Source organism: Carassius carassius, chromosome 35 (assembly GCF_963082965.1).
Source record: "Carassius carassius chromosome 35, fCarCar2.1, whole genome shotgun sequence".
Taxonomy (NCBI): domain Eukaryota; kingdom Metazoa; phylum Chordata; class Actinopteri; order Cypriniformes; family Cyprinidae; genus Carassius; species Carassius carassius.
This window is the reverse complement of record NC_081789.1, coordinates 8599302-8618965: the sequence shown is the minus strand read 5'-3', so window position 1 is coordinate 8618965 and position 19664 is coordinate 8599302. Positions and strand designations below refer to the sequence as shown.

At 36.4% G+C, this 19664-nt stretch overlaps 1 protein-coding gene across 2 annotated transcripts in view; it reads left to right on the top strand.

Annotated features, from left to right (window-relative positions):
• LOC132115944 (elongation of very long chain fatty acids protein 2-like) overlaps positions 1 to 19664 on the top strand; it is a 110840-nt gene that overhangs the window by 87195 nt on the left and 3981 nt on the right. For both annotated transcript variants that reach the window (XM_059524384.1, XM_059524385.1), the window contains 3 exons: positions 907 to 1078; positions 2893 to 3017; positions 3182 to 3316. In XM_059524384.1, the coding sequence (XP_059380367.1) occupies positions 907 to 1078; positions 2893 to 3017; positions 3182 to 3316 (432 nt within the window). The remainder of the gene's footprint in view (positions 1 to 906; positions 1079 to 2892; positions 3018 to 3181; positions 3317 to 19664) is intronic.

Genomic DNA, 19664 nt, shown 5'->3' with positions numbered 1-19664 from the left:
TCAATCACCAAAAGAATCAGTTCGGTTCAGACGCGCTGAGTGTGTCAGTCTGCTTCACACTGAATCACACATGCGCAGTTATCTTCAGGTCCTCGGTTCTCGAATCAGACGTATCTGACAGAAACTGTTCTTGACTCGAGAACGAGTCAATCGTTCATTCGTTATTTGGCTTGGCTCAGTGTTCATCTTCATTTCTCTCTTCACAGCAGTTCAGTCAGTGTACTGTTTAAGTAAATTAATTACTCCGGGATATTGGTTTGTTTTAATGCAGAGGGAGTGTCAGCCACATTAAAAAAGTTAACAGCTTAAGTCATTTGTGGATTAATGCTTATTGGATACACGGACCGTTTCAAACGATTCAGTTCGATTTGGTGAACTGGTTCAAGAAGATCTGGTTACATCGAGTGATTTGTTCGCAAACCGGATATCACTAAACTGCAGTTTTGAACTCGCTCACAAAAGACCCAGAAGAGAAGACAATGCTGAATAAAGTCGTAGTTTTTGCTATTTTTGGACCAAAATGTACATTTTGATGCTTCAAAAAATTCTAACTGACACTCTGATGTCACATGGACTACTTTGAAGATATTTTTATTACCTTTCTGGACATGAACAGTATACCGCACATAGGTTTTCAATGGAGGGACAGAAAGCTCTCGGACTAAATTTAAAATATCTTAAACTGTGTTCCGAAGATGAACGGAGGTCTCACGGGTTTGGAACGACATGAGGGTTAGTCATTTATGACATAATTTTCATTTTTCATAAGAACTAACCCTTTAATAATATTCAAGGTATACACAAAAAAACAGTAATAATACAGATTACACTCTATGAGTAAGTAATTGTCATATATATGTTATTGCATTTAACTTGCACTGAAAATGTCATGGTTTGCTTGGATAGGTAGCAAAAGTACTGTGGTGGTACTATTTCTCCAAGCTGATTGAATTCTTGGACACCATCTTCATTGTGCTAAGGAAGAAGAACAACCAGATCAGTTTCCTGCATGTTTATCATCATGCCTCTATGTTTAACATCTGGTGGTGTGTCCTCAACTGGATACCCTGTGGACAGAGTAAGTGAGTGGGAAGAACAAAGTTACATCAAGGAAAGGTAACAGCTTTAAGAGACAGTATTGATGCCAGGAAATGTGTCAATATTTTAGAGCAGAAACAGTATTAGGATGATATTTAAAAAACGAGCTTAGATTTTGTTTTATGCTTAAGCAATAGTCAGAATAAAATCATAATGCAGATGACGTAAAAATTAATAGTGTATATTTAGATTACTACATGTTAAATACTTTTTCAAAAAGTGAAAGTATTTTTTGTGATATACGTTTTTATAGTTTTTTCTCTGGAAAAGTTTTGAAAAAATGTAAAGACTTTGTTTGTTTTTATATAATACAAGCATAAAATAAAGTTTATTATTTACTATATAAGGGATTTTATATACATAGAAAGCATATTAAATACAAAAAAGTGTTTATACAAAATGTATCATATAAAACTTGCTGACAAATTGATAGCATTTTTTATATGTTACATTTAGTGACATTTAGTTGGTACCTTTTGTAAATCATAGTAAAAATGTATAATTAAACAGGACACATTCTAATGTACACACACACACACACACACACACAAAATGATAATAATGCCATAGAAGCCATATTAAACTTTTACTAATATATTGATGCTTGAAAACCTCTTTTTATCTTTGACTTGATGTATATTTAAAGGGTACTGGTACACAAAATTATGTTTTCATATGTACCTCGGTTCTGAAGTCACAGTTCAGTATGTTTTCAGTATACCCTTTATATGTTGATATGCATGACATATTGTCTGCATGCTGTTTTACTGACATCTTACAGCTCAATTGCACATAAATGATCCCTTGAGTTGTTACTTGAGATAGTTATTAATGTTTATTTCGTGCTACAACTTCTAGTAAACAAGAAGTTTTTTGTGCTGCCATTTGAACTAAGGAGCTTATACAGTGATCTGTCAGGTCTAGTTATGTAACAATGTTATCAATATTGTGATATCACGGTAGCAAAATATTATTATTATTGTGGCCACATGACTATATTAAACAATAGGTATTCTGGGCAAAAAGTGTAGTTTTTAAAATATATTAAAACTTCTTATTATAACATAAGAGGTCACAGTATCGGTCACAGAAACTCAAACTGAAAGCACAGTATGACTTAATCCCTTCATTAAGTCTGTTTTTTGTATTATCCTATCCTGAGATTTTGGTATTGTTACATCCCTAGGCACGTCACATATAAAAGTGTCAAAATGGCATTTACTGTTTGAAATTTTCCTGATAAAATAGACAGGATTTTAAAAGGTGTGACATTATTGTCTTATTGAAAGTAACAAAACAAATCTAATTAATCTAATAATCTAAATTTCCATGTGCAGTGGTTAAAACAGTGCTGTATTTATTCACTACTAATGCATACTGAACTGAAAGTCCTGTAATGCAAAAATACTTGATACAAAAATTCAGGTACCATTACTCTTAAAAGTATATATATATATATATATATATTTATATATATATATATATATATATGCGTTTTGGTATGTATGTATATATGTATATATATATATATGTATATATGTATATATATATATATATATATATATATATATATATATATATATATATGTATGTATATATATATATATATATATATATATATATATATATATATATATATATATATATATATACATACATATATATATATATATATATATATATATATATATATATATATATATATATATATATATATATATATATATATATAATTTATTGTATTTTTTTAATAGTGCCAGACGATTATATATTTATTGCAAAATCTTTGTCCAGGTTTCTTTGGGCCAATGCTCAACAGTTTCATCCATATCCTCATGTATTCTTACTATGGTTTGTCAACAATTCCATTCATGCACAAATATCTGTGGTGGAAACGATACCTCACGCAGGCTCAGCTGGTCAGTGTGCAACCTTTCATTCTAATTACACTGTGCTTTTCCATTTCCTTTCGCCTTTTTAATGCTTATGTCCTCATGAGACTTTAGATATTCTGTTCTGTTATTTTATTCTGTTCCATGTGTTCTATGATTGTCTCCCAATAATGTTCTCTTCTTTACCTCAGGTTCAATTTTTATTGACAATTACACACACAGTAAGCGCATGGGTCGTTCCTTGTGGCTTCCCTCTGGGTTGTTTGAAATTTCAAACCTTCTACATGTGCACACTTGTTGTCCTGTTTGTCAACTTCTACATGCAGGTACTGCTCAGAACTTCCACTTATTAAAAAACAAAAAACATCTGTTCTTTAGTAAATATAATCTTGAGGATGATTTTACCAAATAGAAAGTTTGGAGAGTTTAGCAGCGATTCTAATCAATGCTTGTGTCTTTACCACCCGTGCCGTGGCATGTTTCAGAAGCATCCCAGAAGCGTCTCTCTGCACTGCTTCGCAAAATAAGTGCCTGGTCTATTTTTGATGGACACCTTTCAAATACAAAATAAACACCCTGTGCAGACTAAAAAACACAGCTACAAATATTTTATCCTTGTAACTTCATAACTGAACTCTTAAGTGTATTAACTTTGTATAGCAATATACAGAATTAAACCAGAAAAAACAAACATTTAGCCAATTTACTCAAGGTAGAAAAACATGATAAATGTACAGACACATGTTGTGGTTTCACAAACCCAGTTGTTCCCTGATAGCACAAGGAAGATACATCACAGAGACCTTAATTTGACGTCTGCATTTACATCAGCAAAAAGTACTTTTTTAGAGTGTTTGCTCATCTGCAATACTTCTATATAACATTTCCTATTAGATGTCAAATAGACGTTTAGAAAACATTTTTAAGATGTTTAGATTTAGAATGTATGCAAAACTGAGATCTTAAAGGTGTCTTTTAGATGTCTATACACAGCAGATGCTTTCTAGCTGAAGCAATCTTTAACAGACATCTTGCAGATGTACTTGTGTTATCTAGATTCTCTTCTGAAATGCTCTTGGTGTGAGTTGTCACTGCATGGAGGACAAAAAAGAAAAGAAAAAAAAAAACACTTGTCTGTGCTATAATGCCCTGGGGCCCGTTTCAGAAAGGTAGTTAAGTGAAAACTTAAGTTAATCCTGAATTGAGGAAAACTCTGGGTTTTCTGTTTCAGAATGGGAGGTTTGTCAAACCCGAGAAAGCAGGGTAATTCAAGCCTGTTTCTGAAAGAGAGGTAACTTATACTCAGTCAGTTATCATGGTAACTCAATGAACCTAACCTAGTCGAGAGCAGGTTTTCTTCTGTACATTTTTTAAAGTGAGTTTTTAAAGTACAATGCTTTTCTTAAGAATTTTTTATTTTTATTTCAAGTACACATACAAACATTCTTAAATCAAGACAGATTTTCTATATAAGAGAATGATATAAGATATTTAGTATATATAGATAATATATAGATATATAATTTCCTGGGGGAATCTAAATTCAGTGCATTTTATTTAAGTAAAATGATATGCCAGTGTGGTAATAAAAAAATAATCTTAATGCAAATAGAAAACAAGATTATTCTGAGTTTCTATTACTAAGTGCAATGTCACATCCTCTAATGTCAGTGGTTCTGACATTAGAGGATGGTTCTTCTCACTTTTCCCATCACATATCACATTAGAATTTATTTTCAATAAAAATGAACAAAATGTTCTAAAAATGTAATTAAAGTACCTAACGATTGTTTAATAATGATACAATTATATAATAATATAATAATTATAATAATTTACAATCTGTTATTATTACATCCTGTTAATGTACAACAATACTGAGGTGCAGATTGGCAGATCTTTTCTAAAATAAGAAAACTGCACTTAAATTATATATATATATATATATATATATATATATATTGCCTGTGATATACCATGAAAATGAATAGCCTATTAGTTCAATAACCTATTGTTCTGCCTGTTTTCACCTGTGATATTATAACAGAATTAAACTTGTACTGAGTCTGAAGTATGCAGACGTCTTTTTGGCAGGAGCTGCTGCCATGGTTAATCGTAAGATCGTAGCTCCTTTGATCATGGCTTTTCATAGTCATGGTGCACACGCTAAACTCTGAGTCAACCTACTCAGAGTTGAATGAACTTACACAATTCAGCTGTTCTGAACCCAAAAACTCAGAGATTCCCATCTCAGAGTAACTCAGAGTTCAAGTTTTAACTCAGAGTTGGTAGACCCTCCTTATTGAAATGGGCCCCTGCAGATATTTTTTCAGTGTGCATGTAAACAAATGAGTGCATTCACACTAAGAGCAAAAGCAATGCATGAGCAGCACTGACGGTGCCCAGTCTATTTTTATGGAATACCAAAGCTAACTTAATTAGAAATAAATACATGTAAAAAAATCAAATATATATATATATATATATATATATATTAGTGGTGGGCCGTTATCTGCGTTAACGTGCTGCGTTAACGGGAGACTCTTATCGGGCGATTAAAAAAATATCGCCGTTAATCTATTCTCAAAGTTGCGTTGGGAGCTGGGTCTATACTAAGCAAGCTATGATGACTTTCACCTTGATATTTTATCTTGAAATCTATTTATATTGAAATTATGCTAGAAAAAATTCAGTTATTTCTTAAGTGAAAGTAAACAGTTGAGGAAAAAAATGGGATGTGTATTATATTGGATGCGTTCATCGTCTCTTAAAGTGACCGCGCCTAATTTAGCTACTGGCTGCTGTAATGTTAATCCAAGAAAATGAAAATGAAAATCACTCACTGCTCTTGACTACCAAAAATTATTCAGACACCAGATATAATTTTTGATATATATAGCAAAACTGTAATAATGTGAGAAATGTTGAAGGTGTCTGAATAAATGTAGGTTTGATTGTATATTTCATTTTTACATTGAAGACTATCCAGTGCTATTTTACATTTAATTATTTGGTTTCTGTACCTTGACATCTACAAACTTGAAAAAATCTTAAACATTGTGTAAATAGCACAAATAAATAAAAATAAATGAACATAAAAAATTAAACAATTTCAAACAGGGCCCACTGGTACAACCTTCAACCGGGGGCCCCGCTGACCCCAGCTACGGCCTTGCTCACGCCTGTTTCACACATCCCCCGTCTGCAGTGCGTATGCAGTCCGTGTGCGTTACGTATGTGGTGCCAAATCTAAAATAAATAATTATTTTAATTATTTATTTCCTTAAGTATTTTGTTTTCATTTTTTTATGTATACTTGTATTTATTTACACTCATTTCTTTTCACATTTATGTATTTATTTCTTTATTTCGACATTTATACATTTATTTATTTATACATTTCTTTGTCTGTAGGATAATGACAAGGGTGTGTTTTACAGAGTAGTCGAGGTGTAAGCTTTGAGGCTGCACAGTGACACCTTATGGTGCCCAAACGAAGTACAAGAAGTGTAGCCAACATGAAGCACCTGTTGATAGCATGGGATGAATTACTTAATTGGGCAATAAAGCCAAAATGTTATATCAGGGTTATTATTTAAATTTCACATGAGGGGTTGTTTCAGCTGGGAAGGCGTGCAATCGTTTTAGGTTGTTAATCGTTAATCGTTTTTAGATTTGTGATAGAAGGAGGTATCAGTAACTGTACAAGATTTGTTTGCCTCACATAACTTCCCATGTGGTTACCACATCAGTCGGTTATAATGGGTTCTCTTTGTGTAGACATGGCTTTAGATAAGGATTAATCCCACGTCTTAGGATACGTCTACACGAATCCAGCGCTTTTTCTATCTGATCTTTTTTTTTCCCCTCGTCTCAAGAAATATCTGCATCCAGACAAAACCAAAAAACGATGTAGTATACATGCCAGACCAATATGTGGTGCTGTAATTCTGCCACAGAGATACACTAAAAATGGAGAAGGCGACATACCCTGCGTCTCAATGTTCATACTTCTGCTATGCCCTTAAAGTATGTCCTCTTTTGGTGAAGAAAAAGTACACACTTTTGAATGTGTAGTAGAAGACTAAGCAACCTTTGGGACATGCTATCACGTCACACAACTGCCTCTTTAAAGGACCACTCTATCGCACTAGTTACATGCACCCTGTCACCGTAAACTGATCTGTCAATGATTTTTTCACAGTTAACATCCTTCACATTTAATTTCATTTAACTTCCTACCAGACTGGAGAGAAAATAAGTAGCTTGTTGATCTTTATCTGCAGATAAAATATAACACGGATAACAATATATATATATATATTTTTTTTACCAGGTTAAATGTTGATTATTAGTAACTCAAACCCCTTTTTTTAAACCTCTCTACCTAACCTTCGATCGTGTACATCTGCCACGTTTGTAGCTTTTCTAACGCGTTTTATTTGTGTTTGCAATTCTGGACCGAATCCTTCACCAAAGCGCAATGGATTGTGGGCAGTTTTAGCCATTAGAGTGTGCAGAGATCCATACTTCAAAAATCAATCTGAAAAGTTGACCATCAGGGGACTTTTGGCATACTCTTTTCAACATACTATGCTTTGGGAATCGCTTATTCTAATCTAACATACTATTTAGGATAGATGGACATTTATTAATCAGTGTTAAAGTTAAGCCCTATTCACACGGGATTAGTATTACCTGGTGACCTCCGGTGATTTGTAATAATTGCGGAGGTTGTCTGTGATCTTAATCCCGTGCGAATCGGCCATGTATGTAATTTTTAAGGTAAAAATTCCACTGCAAATGAGCTACCATTTCTCACCAAACACCAGGGTCCTGTGATAATAATAGTCTGGTGTTAATTGACATATATGTGATTTTGCAAGCATTTGGCAGGTCGTATATCATTTCTTGAGGTTTTTGTTTCCTGTGTACCTTTTTATCCATCTTTTGTGAAGATTGGAGCTGTGTTGGAGTGTTTGATAGTATTTTGGGTGATGTCATATCACTACATAATACAATTTGCAGAAAGAGAAAGCTGAAAAGGTTTTGAGGTTAGTGTATAACAAATTAATCAAGCATAAGGCTTGAGATTTTATTTTAACCTGGTGAAATGTAAATGACACAGAGTACGAGACTATATTAGTTCCGTTTCATAGGTCACTTCGATGCATACATCACCGTATGCAAACACCCCTTGGTGTGACGAATATCTAAAGCCCTATACCCTCCCACCAATTTTATTTGCCAAATAGCACTACGCTTGTGCACACATAGTATACCTGCGTGCTGTGTGCTATTTTGCTCAGATTTCATTTCCTTCAGGAAAGTGAATTTTCTTTTTTTCAAATTTTTGAATTTGCCCTAGGAAAGCATTTCACATTCTCAGCAACAATTATACAAGCAGTGTTCAACTCCTCTTCGCGGACACGATGAGTCAATGAAAGGTACGGGGCCTTGTAAGAGGTTTATCACAGGTGGGACACTCATGAGAGGTACGCTTAGCAGCCTCTCTACATGTTCTCACTAAGTTCTGCACACGAGAGTAGAAATTTTCTCTAGGTTGCCCTCGCATCCAACCCCCACCAAAACGCTTCTGCGGTTGCGAGGCGCCGCACCGGGCGGTGGCTTGGGGCAATGTTTGCGACCTGGACTATGAGGACAGTGCTGCGCTGGAGTTTTTTCCACTTCGCTCGCTCTTCCCCACTTGAGTCCGATAAATTAGCAGAATTGCTTTTACAAACTATGTCTTGCCCACCACGGCTTCGGACTCAGAGGACGTTCTGGCCGACACATGTGGTTCTCTCCCTCCGAGCGGACAGGAGAAACGCACCTCCCCTTCCTACAGTGAGCTGTTGGATGTAGTTAGCCGCGCTGTGGATGAACTGGGGTTGGATTGGGAAGTGGATGCGGCTCGGCCCGGCCCAATCCCTATCTAAGCTGGACGACCATTTTTTAACTAGTCGTGTACCTGCCCAGCCCCGTAAGCTGCTGCTCTTCTTCCCAGACCTCCACCAAGAGGTTTTGAGGGCCTTGAAGCAGCCTTAATCAGCGCGATTCACAAATGCAGCGGCCGCAGATTTCACCACCATTGCTGACATGGCGGACTGCGGTTATAGAACGATGCCGCCTGTGGATGACATAGTCGAACTTGCACCGAACTCAGCCACGCCCTGGAAGTCTTTCCCCCTCCTTTCCTTCGAAGGTGTGTCAAGTCACGTCTAATCTTGGCTGGAAATTTTTCTCTGCTTCAGGTCAGGCGGCTGCCACATGCTCAGTGGTGACAGTTTAGCGTCACCTTTGGCTCAACCTCACTGGTATTAAGGAAAATACTATATATTTTCTTATGAACGCAGCCAGATCTCTAAATAAAACTCATTCTACAGGCTCCTAACAAAAGTTCCTGACACTTCTGCTGTTTTTCAGGGACTGTGCCTTGCAATAGAGAGCGCTGTTGGATTGCTAATGCACATCCAACCCTCTCACTGCAGTCCCCAGGTTCTAACATTGACTGTCTCGCCACAAATGCACTTCGAGCAGTGTTGGACCAAGCTACCACTCCGAGCGCCCTGTCAGACACTCTGTGCACTCCAGCCTTCAAAGTTTGAGGGACGACCCAAGGGTCTGGCAAAGATGGCCCGTTTTATGATGGCCCACAAAGCTGTCGCTTTCTCGCTAGCAGCGGGGCCTTATGTGCACCCTGTTGGAATAAATACTGCTGTAAACACGCTTCAGGATTATATACAACTACAGCGAAACCCAGTGACCTTGACACATGCATTTCCTGTGCTTACGGACGCCGTAAGCTTTCCATGCTCGGAAATTCTAAAGCATGTGGAGGCACCACAGCTGCAGGCGGAGGTCTTGAGACCATTAAAGCTTTTTCGAAATGGCCTTCCTCCTCTCCGTGGTATTCTTCCCACAATCGTGAGTTTAGAAGAAACCGCAGTGCTGCGACAAGACATGTCATCTCTACTGAGAAAAGGGGCTATAGAAGAAGTACACCCCTCTCAGATGGAGTCAGGTTTTTACATCTGATATTTTGTTGTGCAAAAAAAAAAAAAAAAAAATGGTGGCTTATGACCAATATTGGATTTACGCTGTTTGAATCTATTCTGTCTCAGATTCAACCAAACGATTGGTTTGTCCCAATCGATCTGAAGGATGCATACTTTCATACTCAGATCATCAAGAGACACAGGAAGTTCCTCAGATTCGCTTTAGAGGGCAAAGCTTACCAATTCCTTATTTTTCCCTTCAGTTTAGCCCTGGCTGCACGGAATTTCAAGAAGCCCAAGGCTAGATCTATGGAAGCTGTGGCCGTGGCCTTTGAGCAGAGTGAGTTAATATTTCCTGGTTCTTCAGTAGAGGCCCCGAGACTTAATTAATTCTAAGGCAGTTTCTACGAGGCGTTTATATGTCTTCAAATGAAACAGTTTTCTACCTGATGACAGCTTCTGGCTCCCAGATTCTTTTACTTGAGCAGATGCTTTCCTTGGATCCCAGCTATCTAAGGTACATTAGGCATGATGGTATAGGGTTCCCATATGGTGATGTCACAGCAGCATCGAATTTCACTCTCCCAAAACACTGGACCTTTGTAGACGATATGCCTATACAATACAAAATGTATGCATATACAGTGAAACGCGCCTTATGCTGGACAGAATTAGATCAAACAAAAAGTGTTAATGGGAACAGAGCTAGAGAAACACACGTCACTCATTGAAGCCTAGTACGTTTAATATTTGCGACCAACAATTGTATGCAGCTATGCAGTGGACATGCGTTCACTGTCAAATATCATTACATTCTGTAAGATTAATAAGGGAATTAAAATCAAAATATCTCAAAGGTGATTGAATTACAGTGAATAAGAACCGAATTAGTATGCAAATTATTCAGAATTAATATTTAACACTTTATCAACTATTCGTCCACCGATAAGTTGAGGTTAGGGTATTTTATCAATCCTGGACAAAATATTATCCCGTGGCCTACGGTAATAATATCATGAGATTATGATAACTGATTATGAGCAAGGTAACAAAATCTACAGTTTAAGGCAGTAACTTGTAAGCACACAGCACAAGACACTGGTATGTAAAATCAAACAAGGCTTTATTGAACTACTTTAATACACACAAACTAAACTAAAGAAAACACACAAACATTCATTCAAACAGTGACAGAAAAGTGATGTTATTAACAGACGGTGAATGGAGCTCCAAGTGTCTAGCGATAGACACTATTTCTTGACCGCAACCTGAGAGAATCAATCTACTAGCACTTTAATCTTCGTTCGTTTTCTTAATAAGATTTGCACTAGTTTCAGCCAGAATTAGGAGATTTTGTGTACTTGCGTTTGGATGCTCCTTGTTGGCTTTGGATGTGTTGCCTTCTGTAACGAAGTTGCTGGAGAGGGATTCTCTGGCGCTGATTGGTTGGCAGTCTGTCGATGACGCGTTCTGAGAGACAGCAATCGATGGTGAGTGGTTGGTTGGCTTTGCCGGGTGGCGCTTCGTTCGCAAGACGTCCTGGATTGCGGGTTGCTATGCAACGGAGTTTCTCTGATAGGGTTTTCTTGGACGAAGTTCAACAAAGGATCTTACGGAAGAGTTGATGAGTTTTGAGTGAGCTCTTGGTGGTTTGAAGAGTACACGCTGGACGATGGAAAGGTCAACACAAACCATAGGCAAGAGCCCAAGTCACTGCAAAGCAGGGCAAAGCTGAGACTAAAAGCTAAAAAGCGACGCATAGCTGCTTGTCATTGGGTTAGAAGCGTGTCCATCTGACCCATCCTTCTTAGTGCGACAGCCAGTCAGATATTGTCTTGGGCGGGGCCTATGCCCCGTTCTCCGGTTCTTGTATGTAATTAGCGTAATGTCCACGTGATCGCGTGTTTCCAAACTTCTGAGAGTTTAGTTTTAACGCTTTAATAGGCAAACTTAATAGTTTAAATATGGTGCATCCTACACACATCTTCTTTATATCACAATTTCTAGAAATCATTTACCTATCAAGTAGGTACCAAACTACATACTTCCCATAGTTGAGGTGGAAGTAAATAAGGATGTAGCCGTGATAAGTGTTTAACACACAAAATTACTTGAGTAATATAAAGCATGCATAATACAGAGAGTACACATGTATGAGGCAACTTCTGGTGAATAGTTCCTATAACTGAGGTAGAAAACCCTACGAATAGGCTGTAATGAAAGTTAAACACACTAAAATAATTCCACAGGTCATATAATACATACATGATACTTAAGAAATGTGTGAGGTAAATACTTGTAATCAATTCAGATTATTGGAAGCAATTTTGAGACCGTTGTTTGTATTAAACCACAAGTGGGTTAGATTTCAGTCTGTTGGTTTTGGGAGACAAAGTCTATGGTTTAAGGGTTTTGGTGATCCTGGGCCAAAGGAATGCCTTAGCATCCTTCCTGATTCCTGATAAGGCTGGGGATTTATGCATTGGGGTCACCACAGGGGTTCTTGGCCATGTGGTCTTAAGTTTGGGGAACAAAGAGAAATCTTTTCCTGCTGTCCTGACATCGTTGGTATGAGATTAGACAGGCACAGAAGACAAGAGGGGCATCTCCTTTAGCCATCTTAGCACCATGACTGGGTTTTATGATGCACTTATGGTTAGATGGGGAATCGTTCTGAACTGTGGAATGCAGTGTTGGGTTCCTTTACTGAAAAGGACTGTTCAAGGATAATCCTACATATATTTTGAAATTTTGTCAAATATTTTATCTCGATTACAAGAAAATAAAATGATTTTGTTCTTGTGATTTATTTCTTGTTTTTCATTGAATTCATACATTAACACTGCAAATTAATTGGTTTCTTTTTTTTCTTTAGTCGAAGAAAGTAGGCCTATAGCCTAAATTATGTCATTGATTTCTCCCATTTTAAAGATGATCAATATATTTTTTTCAATCTGCAGTCTAATAAAAGTTAAGAAAATAGCCGATAGATCAGACTACATGCAGGCTAATTTCTTTTAACTTCTTAAAATGTATTATGAATAATTTTAAATCAATCACTTCATAACAAATAGGATAGGCTAATGTATTTTCCTCATAAGCAATATACAAGCAAATACCCTGTATTCTATAAGATGAAAGTTTCTGAAGGAAAAAAAAAATCATAAATCATGAATATGATATATATATCAGGGCTCTGAACTGGTTCAAGGAACAGAAACAAACTAAATTTTGACAGGAACAGAAACCGAAACTAAATAAAATTTTATAGGTCCGAAATGAATCGAAAATTTGAAATGGCCATTAACCGGTTAATAATGTTATTTTATCGTTCCATTAAATATTTAAAATTTGCTGTCAACGAATCACAAATTCCAGCAGTACGGCATATGCAAATGTGACGCTGAAGCCAATGAGTGAAATGTCTCAATGGCAATGCACCGCCTTCAGGGCCGAATTAAGACCAAATTGGGCCTTATGCTGCAGCGCAAAAAGGGCCTATTTTTTCTCGGTGTTGGTGCATGTGCATTCATTACTCAAGCGCCAGCATGCTTAGCCTTTTCTGCCCAACTGAGGAGCGCAGCTCTCCTTTGATTATTCCCAACTTTTGAGCTCCGCTCGCTGGAGTCATTGGACACCATCATGCACAGATAGATGTGGAACCCGATTTCGAAATTTGGAAATGTCTGAGAAAGATTCAACGATGACAAAAGTTTGTACAAGCTCTGCTGATTCGTTCACAGTCACCAGTTTCCGAGTACGCATGAATGCAGCAAACTGTATCAGCTAATTTTGACTGATTAATAACTGATTAAACATTCATTTATTTATTTTCAGTAAATTATCAGTTTGCTGCATGGTTAAAATACACTATGTGTATATATATATATATATATATATATATATATATATATATATATATATACTGTATATATACTGTATATATATATATATATATATATATATATATATATATATATATATATATATATATAGTACAGACCAAAAGTTTGGATACACCTTCTCATTCAAATAGTTTTCTTTATTTTCATGACTATGAAAATTGTAGATTCACACTGAAGGCAGAAAAACTATGAATTAACACATGTGGAATTATATACATAACAAAAAAGTGTGAAACAACTGAAAATATGTCATATTCTAGGTTCTTCAAAGTAGCCACCTTTTGCTTTGATTACTGCTTTGCACACTCTTGGCATTTTCTTGATGAGCTTCGAGAGGTAGTCACCTGAAATGGTCTTCCAACAGTCTTGAAGGAGTTCCACGAGAGATGCTTAGCACTTGTTGGCCCTTTTGCCTTCTGTCTGCGGTCCAGCTCACCCCTAAACCATCTCGATTGGGTTCAGGTCCGGTGACCATGTCATCTGGTGCAGCAATCACTCTCCTTCTTGGTCAAATAGCCAATGCCTTCAGTTTGACTCTACAATTTTCATAGTCATGAAAATAAAGAAAACTCTTTGAATGTGAAGGTGTGTCCAAACTTTTGGTCTGTACTATATATTAGGGATGGGACGGTATGAAAATTTAATATCACGATTATAGTGACTAAAATTATCACGATTATCAATATTATCACGGTTTTGTTGAAACGAGATGAAAGTGTTCAAAAATAGTTGATGCTCACACTGAAAACATTTCAGCAAGTTTTATATTTAATAATCAACAAACAACTAATAAAACAAGCAACTCTATGCACTTAATTTAAAGAAAGATTAAATTCTGTGGCATTTCCTTCCTTACAATGAAAAGTGTAGAAGCATAGAAAAGCATAGAAAAGTCACTGACTTTCGCCATTCCTTCTCGAAAAAAAACAAAAAAAACATTGTGCGCTGCGCTTGCGTCAGACTGTTGCTGGCTGGACATGATTTAATAGTGAGTTATTAAAACCGCGATAATCAAACACGGTTTTAATGATAATTCATTTTTAAACGATATTACTAACCTTCAGCACATTTTATCACGGTTATCAATAAAACCGGTTATCGTCCCATCCCTACTATATATATATATATATATATATATATATATATATATATATATAGGGGGAAAAAAAGATTATTTCATTCAGAAATTGACATAATGCAGACACAAAATGTTTAGAAACATTAGGCTATAATAAACACTGTAAACATATCTAGGCTTTTTTTAATAAACATTTGATTTTGTGTCGAATGAGAGACCCAACGTTGGTTTCAGTTTTGTTTTAGCCTAAATTAATTAGTTTTGGTTTGTCGTTAATATTGCTATAGCTGCTTATATTTGTAATTCTTGTTATTTTCTAAATACTGTTAATTGAAATGATTTGTTGTGGAGTGAGGGGAACTAAAATAGCCTAGCAGAGCTTCTCAAATTTCCCGGAAGCTGAACAGTTATCATTTGTTATATTAACCTCAAAATAATTCCTAGAATGAAATTTGGAGTCCGACTTTCAGACGCATATACAGCGTTACTTATTATACAGTAAATATTATTCTATATTCTTTGCACTGTGATGTTACTTACTAGGGATGTTAATTTTGGTTACTTTTCCTAACCAATGCACCTTAACCGATTATTAACCGTTTACCGACAAGATTATTTTAAATAATAATAATTGAAAGTACAAACACTATATAATAAATAACATTTTAGCATCCAGATATGTCGGGAACATGGAAACATTTGGATTCGTGCTGAATGAGAGCGCTTCACCATAAATTAATTTGTTTTTGGATTGACATTTTCATATCTTCAAAGAGGATCTGTTTTGGAGAGAAACTAATAAAGTTTTTATAATGTTTGTAAACATTTTGCTTTAGACTACAGGCATTTACAGGAAAATAATAGGTCTAATAATAGGTCTTTTTTTTTTTCAATGCAGCAAACATTTTTAAATATCTTAAAAATACTTTGATGTCTTTAGAGTGTTGATAGATTTTTTTTTACCTTACATTTGGCCAAAATCTGGAGATGATAAAGATGATGCTGTATTGGCTGTGACTACCCAGCTAACACAGTTACATCGTGACGACGTAACTGGACCAGACCATATTCGTTGCAGCGATGTAACAAATAACATTCCAGCGACGTAACTTTGTGATTCCCATATCCGTCGTGGCGACGTTATAGTGCAACGTTGATGGAACATGATGAGAACATCCTAACGACCAAACTGGCATGTTGTGAGAACGTTTCTATAAAGTACCATATTGGTCGCAGTGACGTACCATATAACATTCCAGCGATGTTACTTTGTGATTCCCATATCTGTCATGGTGACGTTATAGTGGAATGTCATTGGAATGTGATGAGTACGTCCTAATGACCAAACTGGCACGTTGTGAGGACGTGACATTACCGGATCATATTGGTCGCAGCAACCTACCATATTGGTCGCAGCAAGTATGTCCTTAATGACCAAAATACCACGTCCACATCTATTTTTAACATTTTCACCTCACCATTACCTTGAAATACATAAAGAACTAATAAACTCAATCCATCTCTGGTGCAAAAAATAAACCTTATGAAATCTAATTGTAATCTAATTATAGGGGATTTATAGTAAATACATTCATTACATGCAATGCAAACCAATATACATTTTTTTTTTTTTTTTTTTTTTTTAAGTTTTACGTTTTTTGTTTACAATAAAGTTTAACATTTTTTTTCAAGCCCTGATATATAAAAGAACATCACAGTGCCTTGAATTCTATAATGTTTTATTTTTTTTTCTAACCTGTAACTCTGGAAATGTAATGAAAAAGAAAAAAGCCTATCGTTTTCACTTAAAACCAATTCATTTTTAAGCCCTGATTTTAGACATAATGAGATAATATATTATTGTTTTTTATTAAATGTTTAATAGTGCTGAATGATATTTGACAGTGAATGCAGCTCCACTTCCTAACTGCATACAATCGTTGGTGTCAGTTGTAAATATTAAACATGTTTTAGGCTACAATGCATGGCCTGTATGTTTCACTAGCTCCGTTCCATTGACACCTTTTGTTTGATCTAATAAATTCTTATCGAAAGCCGTGTCTACACCAAAAGAATCCCTTATAATCAGTTGATGTGGTGACTACATGGAAAGGGGTGCATGGCGACACATCTACAGTTACTGATGCCTCTTTCTGTCCCGAATCTTTGAAATATGCATTGTATGCGTTGATAGTGAGACCTAAAAAAAAACAGTACGATTTAGGGGGAAGTCGTGGCCTAATGGTTAGAGAGTCGGACTCCCAATCGAAAGGTTGTGAGTTCGAGTCCCGGGCTGGCAGGAATTGTGGGTGGGGGGAGTGCATGTACAGTTCCCTCTCCACCTTCAATACCACGACTTAGGTGCCCTTGAGCAAGGCATCGCACCCCCAACTGCTCCCCGGGCGCTGCAGCATAAATGGCTGCCCACTGCTCCGGGTGTGTGCTCACAGTGTGTGTGTGTTCACTGCTCTGTGTGTGTGCATTTCGGATGGGTTAAATGCAGAGCACAAATTCTGAGTATGGGTCACCATACTTGGCTGAATGTCACTTTCACTCACTCACTCACTTCACTCACTTTACTAATTCGTTCCCTCAAATGTACTAAAATGTGTAAAAAAAAAATTCAAATGTACTATAGTGTTTCCTCGATTTGCTATTGCGTTCACTCGATTTATAAATTGTGCGCACGATTTAGCAAATCGAGGGAACACAATAGTAAATCGAGGGAATACAATAGTAAATAGAGGGAATGCAATAGTAATCGTGTGCACGTTTTAGTACATTGAGGGAATGAATTAGTAAATTGTGCGCACAATTATTTATTTTTTCTTGCGTGTCCTGTGCGGGGCTTCGTAAATAATAACCCTGATATAATATCTTGGCGGTCATGTAGGCTACACTTCTTATACTTCGTTTTGCACCACAAGGTGTCACTGTGCAGCCTCAAAGCTTACCCCTCACCTGCTCTGGCTCCATTGCTATTCCTGAGGTAAAACACACCCTCCTCATTAATAAATAAATGTGAAAATAAATAAATGTATAAATAAATAAATGTGGAAACAAATAAATAAATATGTAAATAAATACATAAATGTATTAAAAAATATATTTATTTTTGCTTTTTTATTTTCTTTGTACATTTATTTATTTATTTAAAATTAAGTCAGCTTTGGCATTCCATGCATTTTTACTGTTCTGATGACACTCAATTAAAGTGACAGCACAATTTTGATGGACAAAATAATTTTGATTTCACTCAAAAGTGCAAAAGAAATCACAGATTAAGCATGTCTAGTGTGGTTTAACACGAATTGGATTATGCCATGAAAGAAAATGAAGAATCAAAAATATTTATAGAAGATTTAAACCTATTTAAACTTGTATTTAATTGAAGCAGTAGCAGTCCAGTGGGTGAAGCTGTTTTCATGTTAATCAGGGGCCCGTGCTTCGTACGTCACTAACTCAGTTAGCTGAATTTGATTGTTGAAAAAAAAATATATATTGTTGTTATAGCAACAGGTCCATAAGCTTTAGACACAGACAGTTTTACTCACTGAAAGATTTATTTGTCATAATTAATTCATAATTGTATTGAAATCTTACATGCTATACAGATAATGAAGAGTCATGCGTCCATTTGAGTGATGACAGCTATTAAGAACCCTTAAAGGGTTAGTTCAGCCAAATATTAAAATTATGTAATTAATAACTTATCCTCATGTTGTTCCAAACCCGTAAGACCTCCGTTTGTCTTTGGAACACAGTTTAAGATATTTTAGATTTAGTCCTTCACTGCCGTGAAGAGAGAACTGAAGATGAACACCGAGCCGAGCCAGATAACGAACAACAGACTGACTCGTTCATGAGTCAAGAACCAGTTGCATCGGTTTTCGGATCACCAGTACTTCTCTCGGACAGTTAACCGTTTGAAGAAAACGGTTCACCGGTTCTTCTGCGCTCGACGCAATGGCGTCATTGGCGATGGTTGCCCTTGATTCAAGACTTCGATTTACCCGCGCTCATAACACTAACACTAATCTTCATTTAGTTCCGGATCATTCTCACTGCCAGAATGGTACTTTTAACGTACACAAAGGCTACATTAAAAATACAAATGTAACAAATGAATTAAAACATGATACTTTAAAAGTTGTGTACCATAAAGCCAGTGTTTGGAATAACACCGTTTAAAAGAACGGCGTTAGGTAACGACGTTATTTTTTCAGTAACGGGGTAATCTAACTAATTACTTTTCCCGTCGTTACAACGCCCTTAACATTACTGGACGTTAAATGCGGTGCGTTACTATGCATTGATTTAATAAACTATGTAATCCGAACGTACCCCTGGCTCACGCAGCGAGTGAGGAGGTGGATTAATAACGAGATAAGCGATTATGATTGGCTAAGGCAGAGTCATGTGTTTCATGGTAGCCAATCAGAGACAGTGTTTTTACACAGATGCCAGCACACACGCCAGCGGCGCCAAACACACACGCGCGCGCGACGCAACAGCTAAACAGAGATTCGCAGCAGCAGAAATGGCTAGTCAGGAGCAATCCGATGAAAAGTTGCCATTTTCAAGGTGGAGATATAAGCACTACTTCAAATTCATTGTGGTCAAAGGCAAGAACGTCCATGTAATGTGTACATGTAATGTGTGACACGCATCTACAAAGCAAGTGACCAAAAAC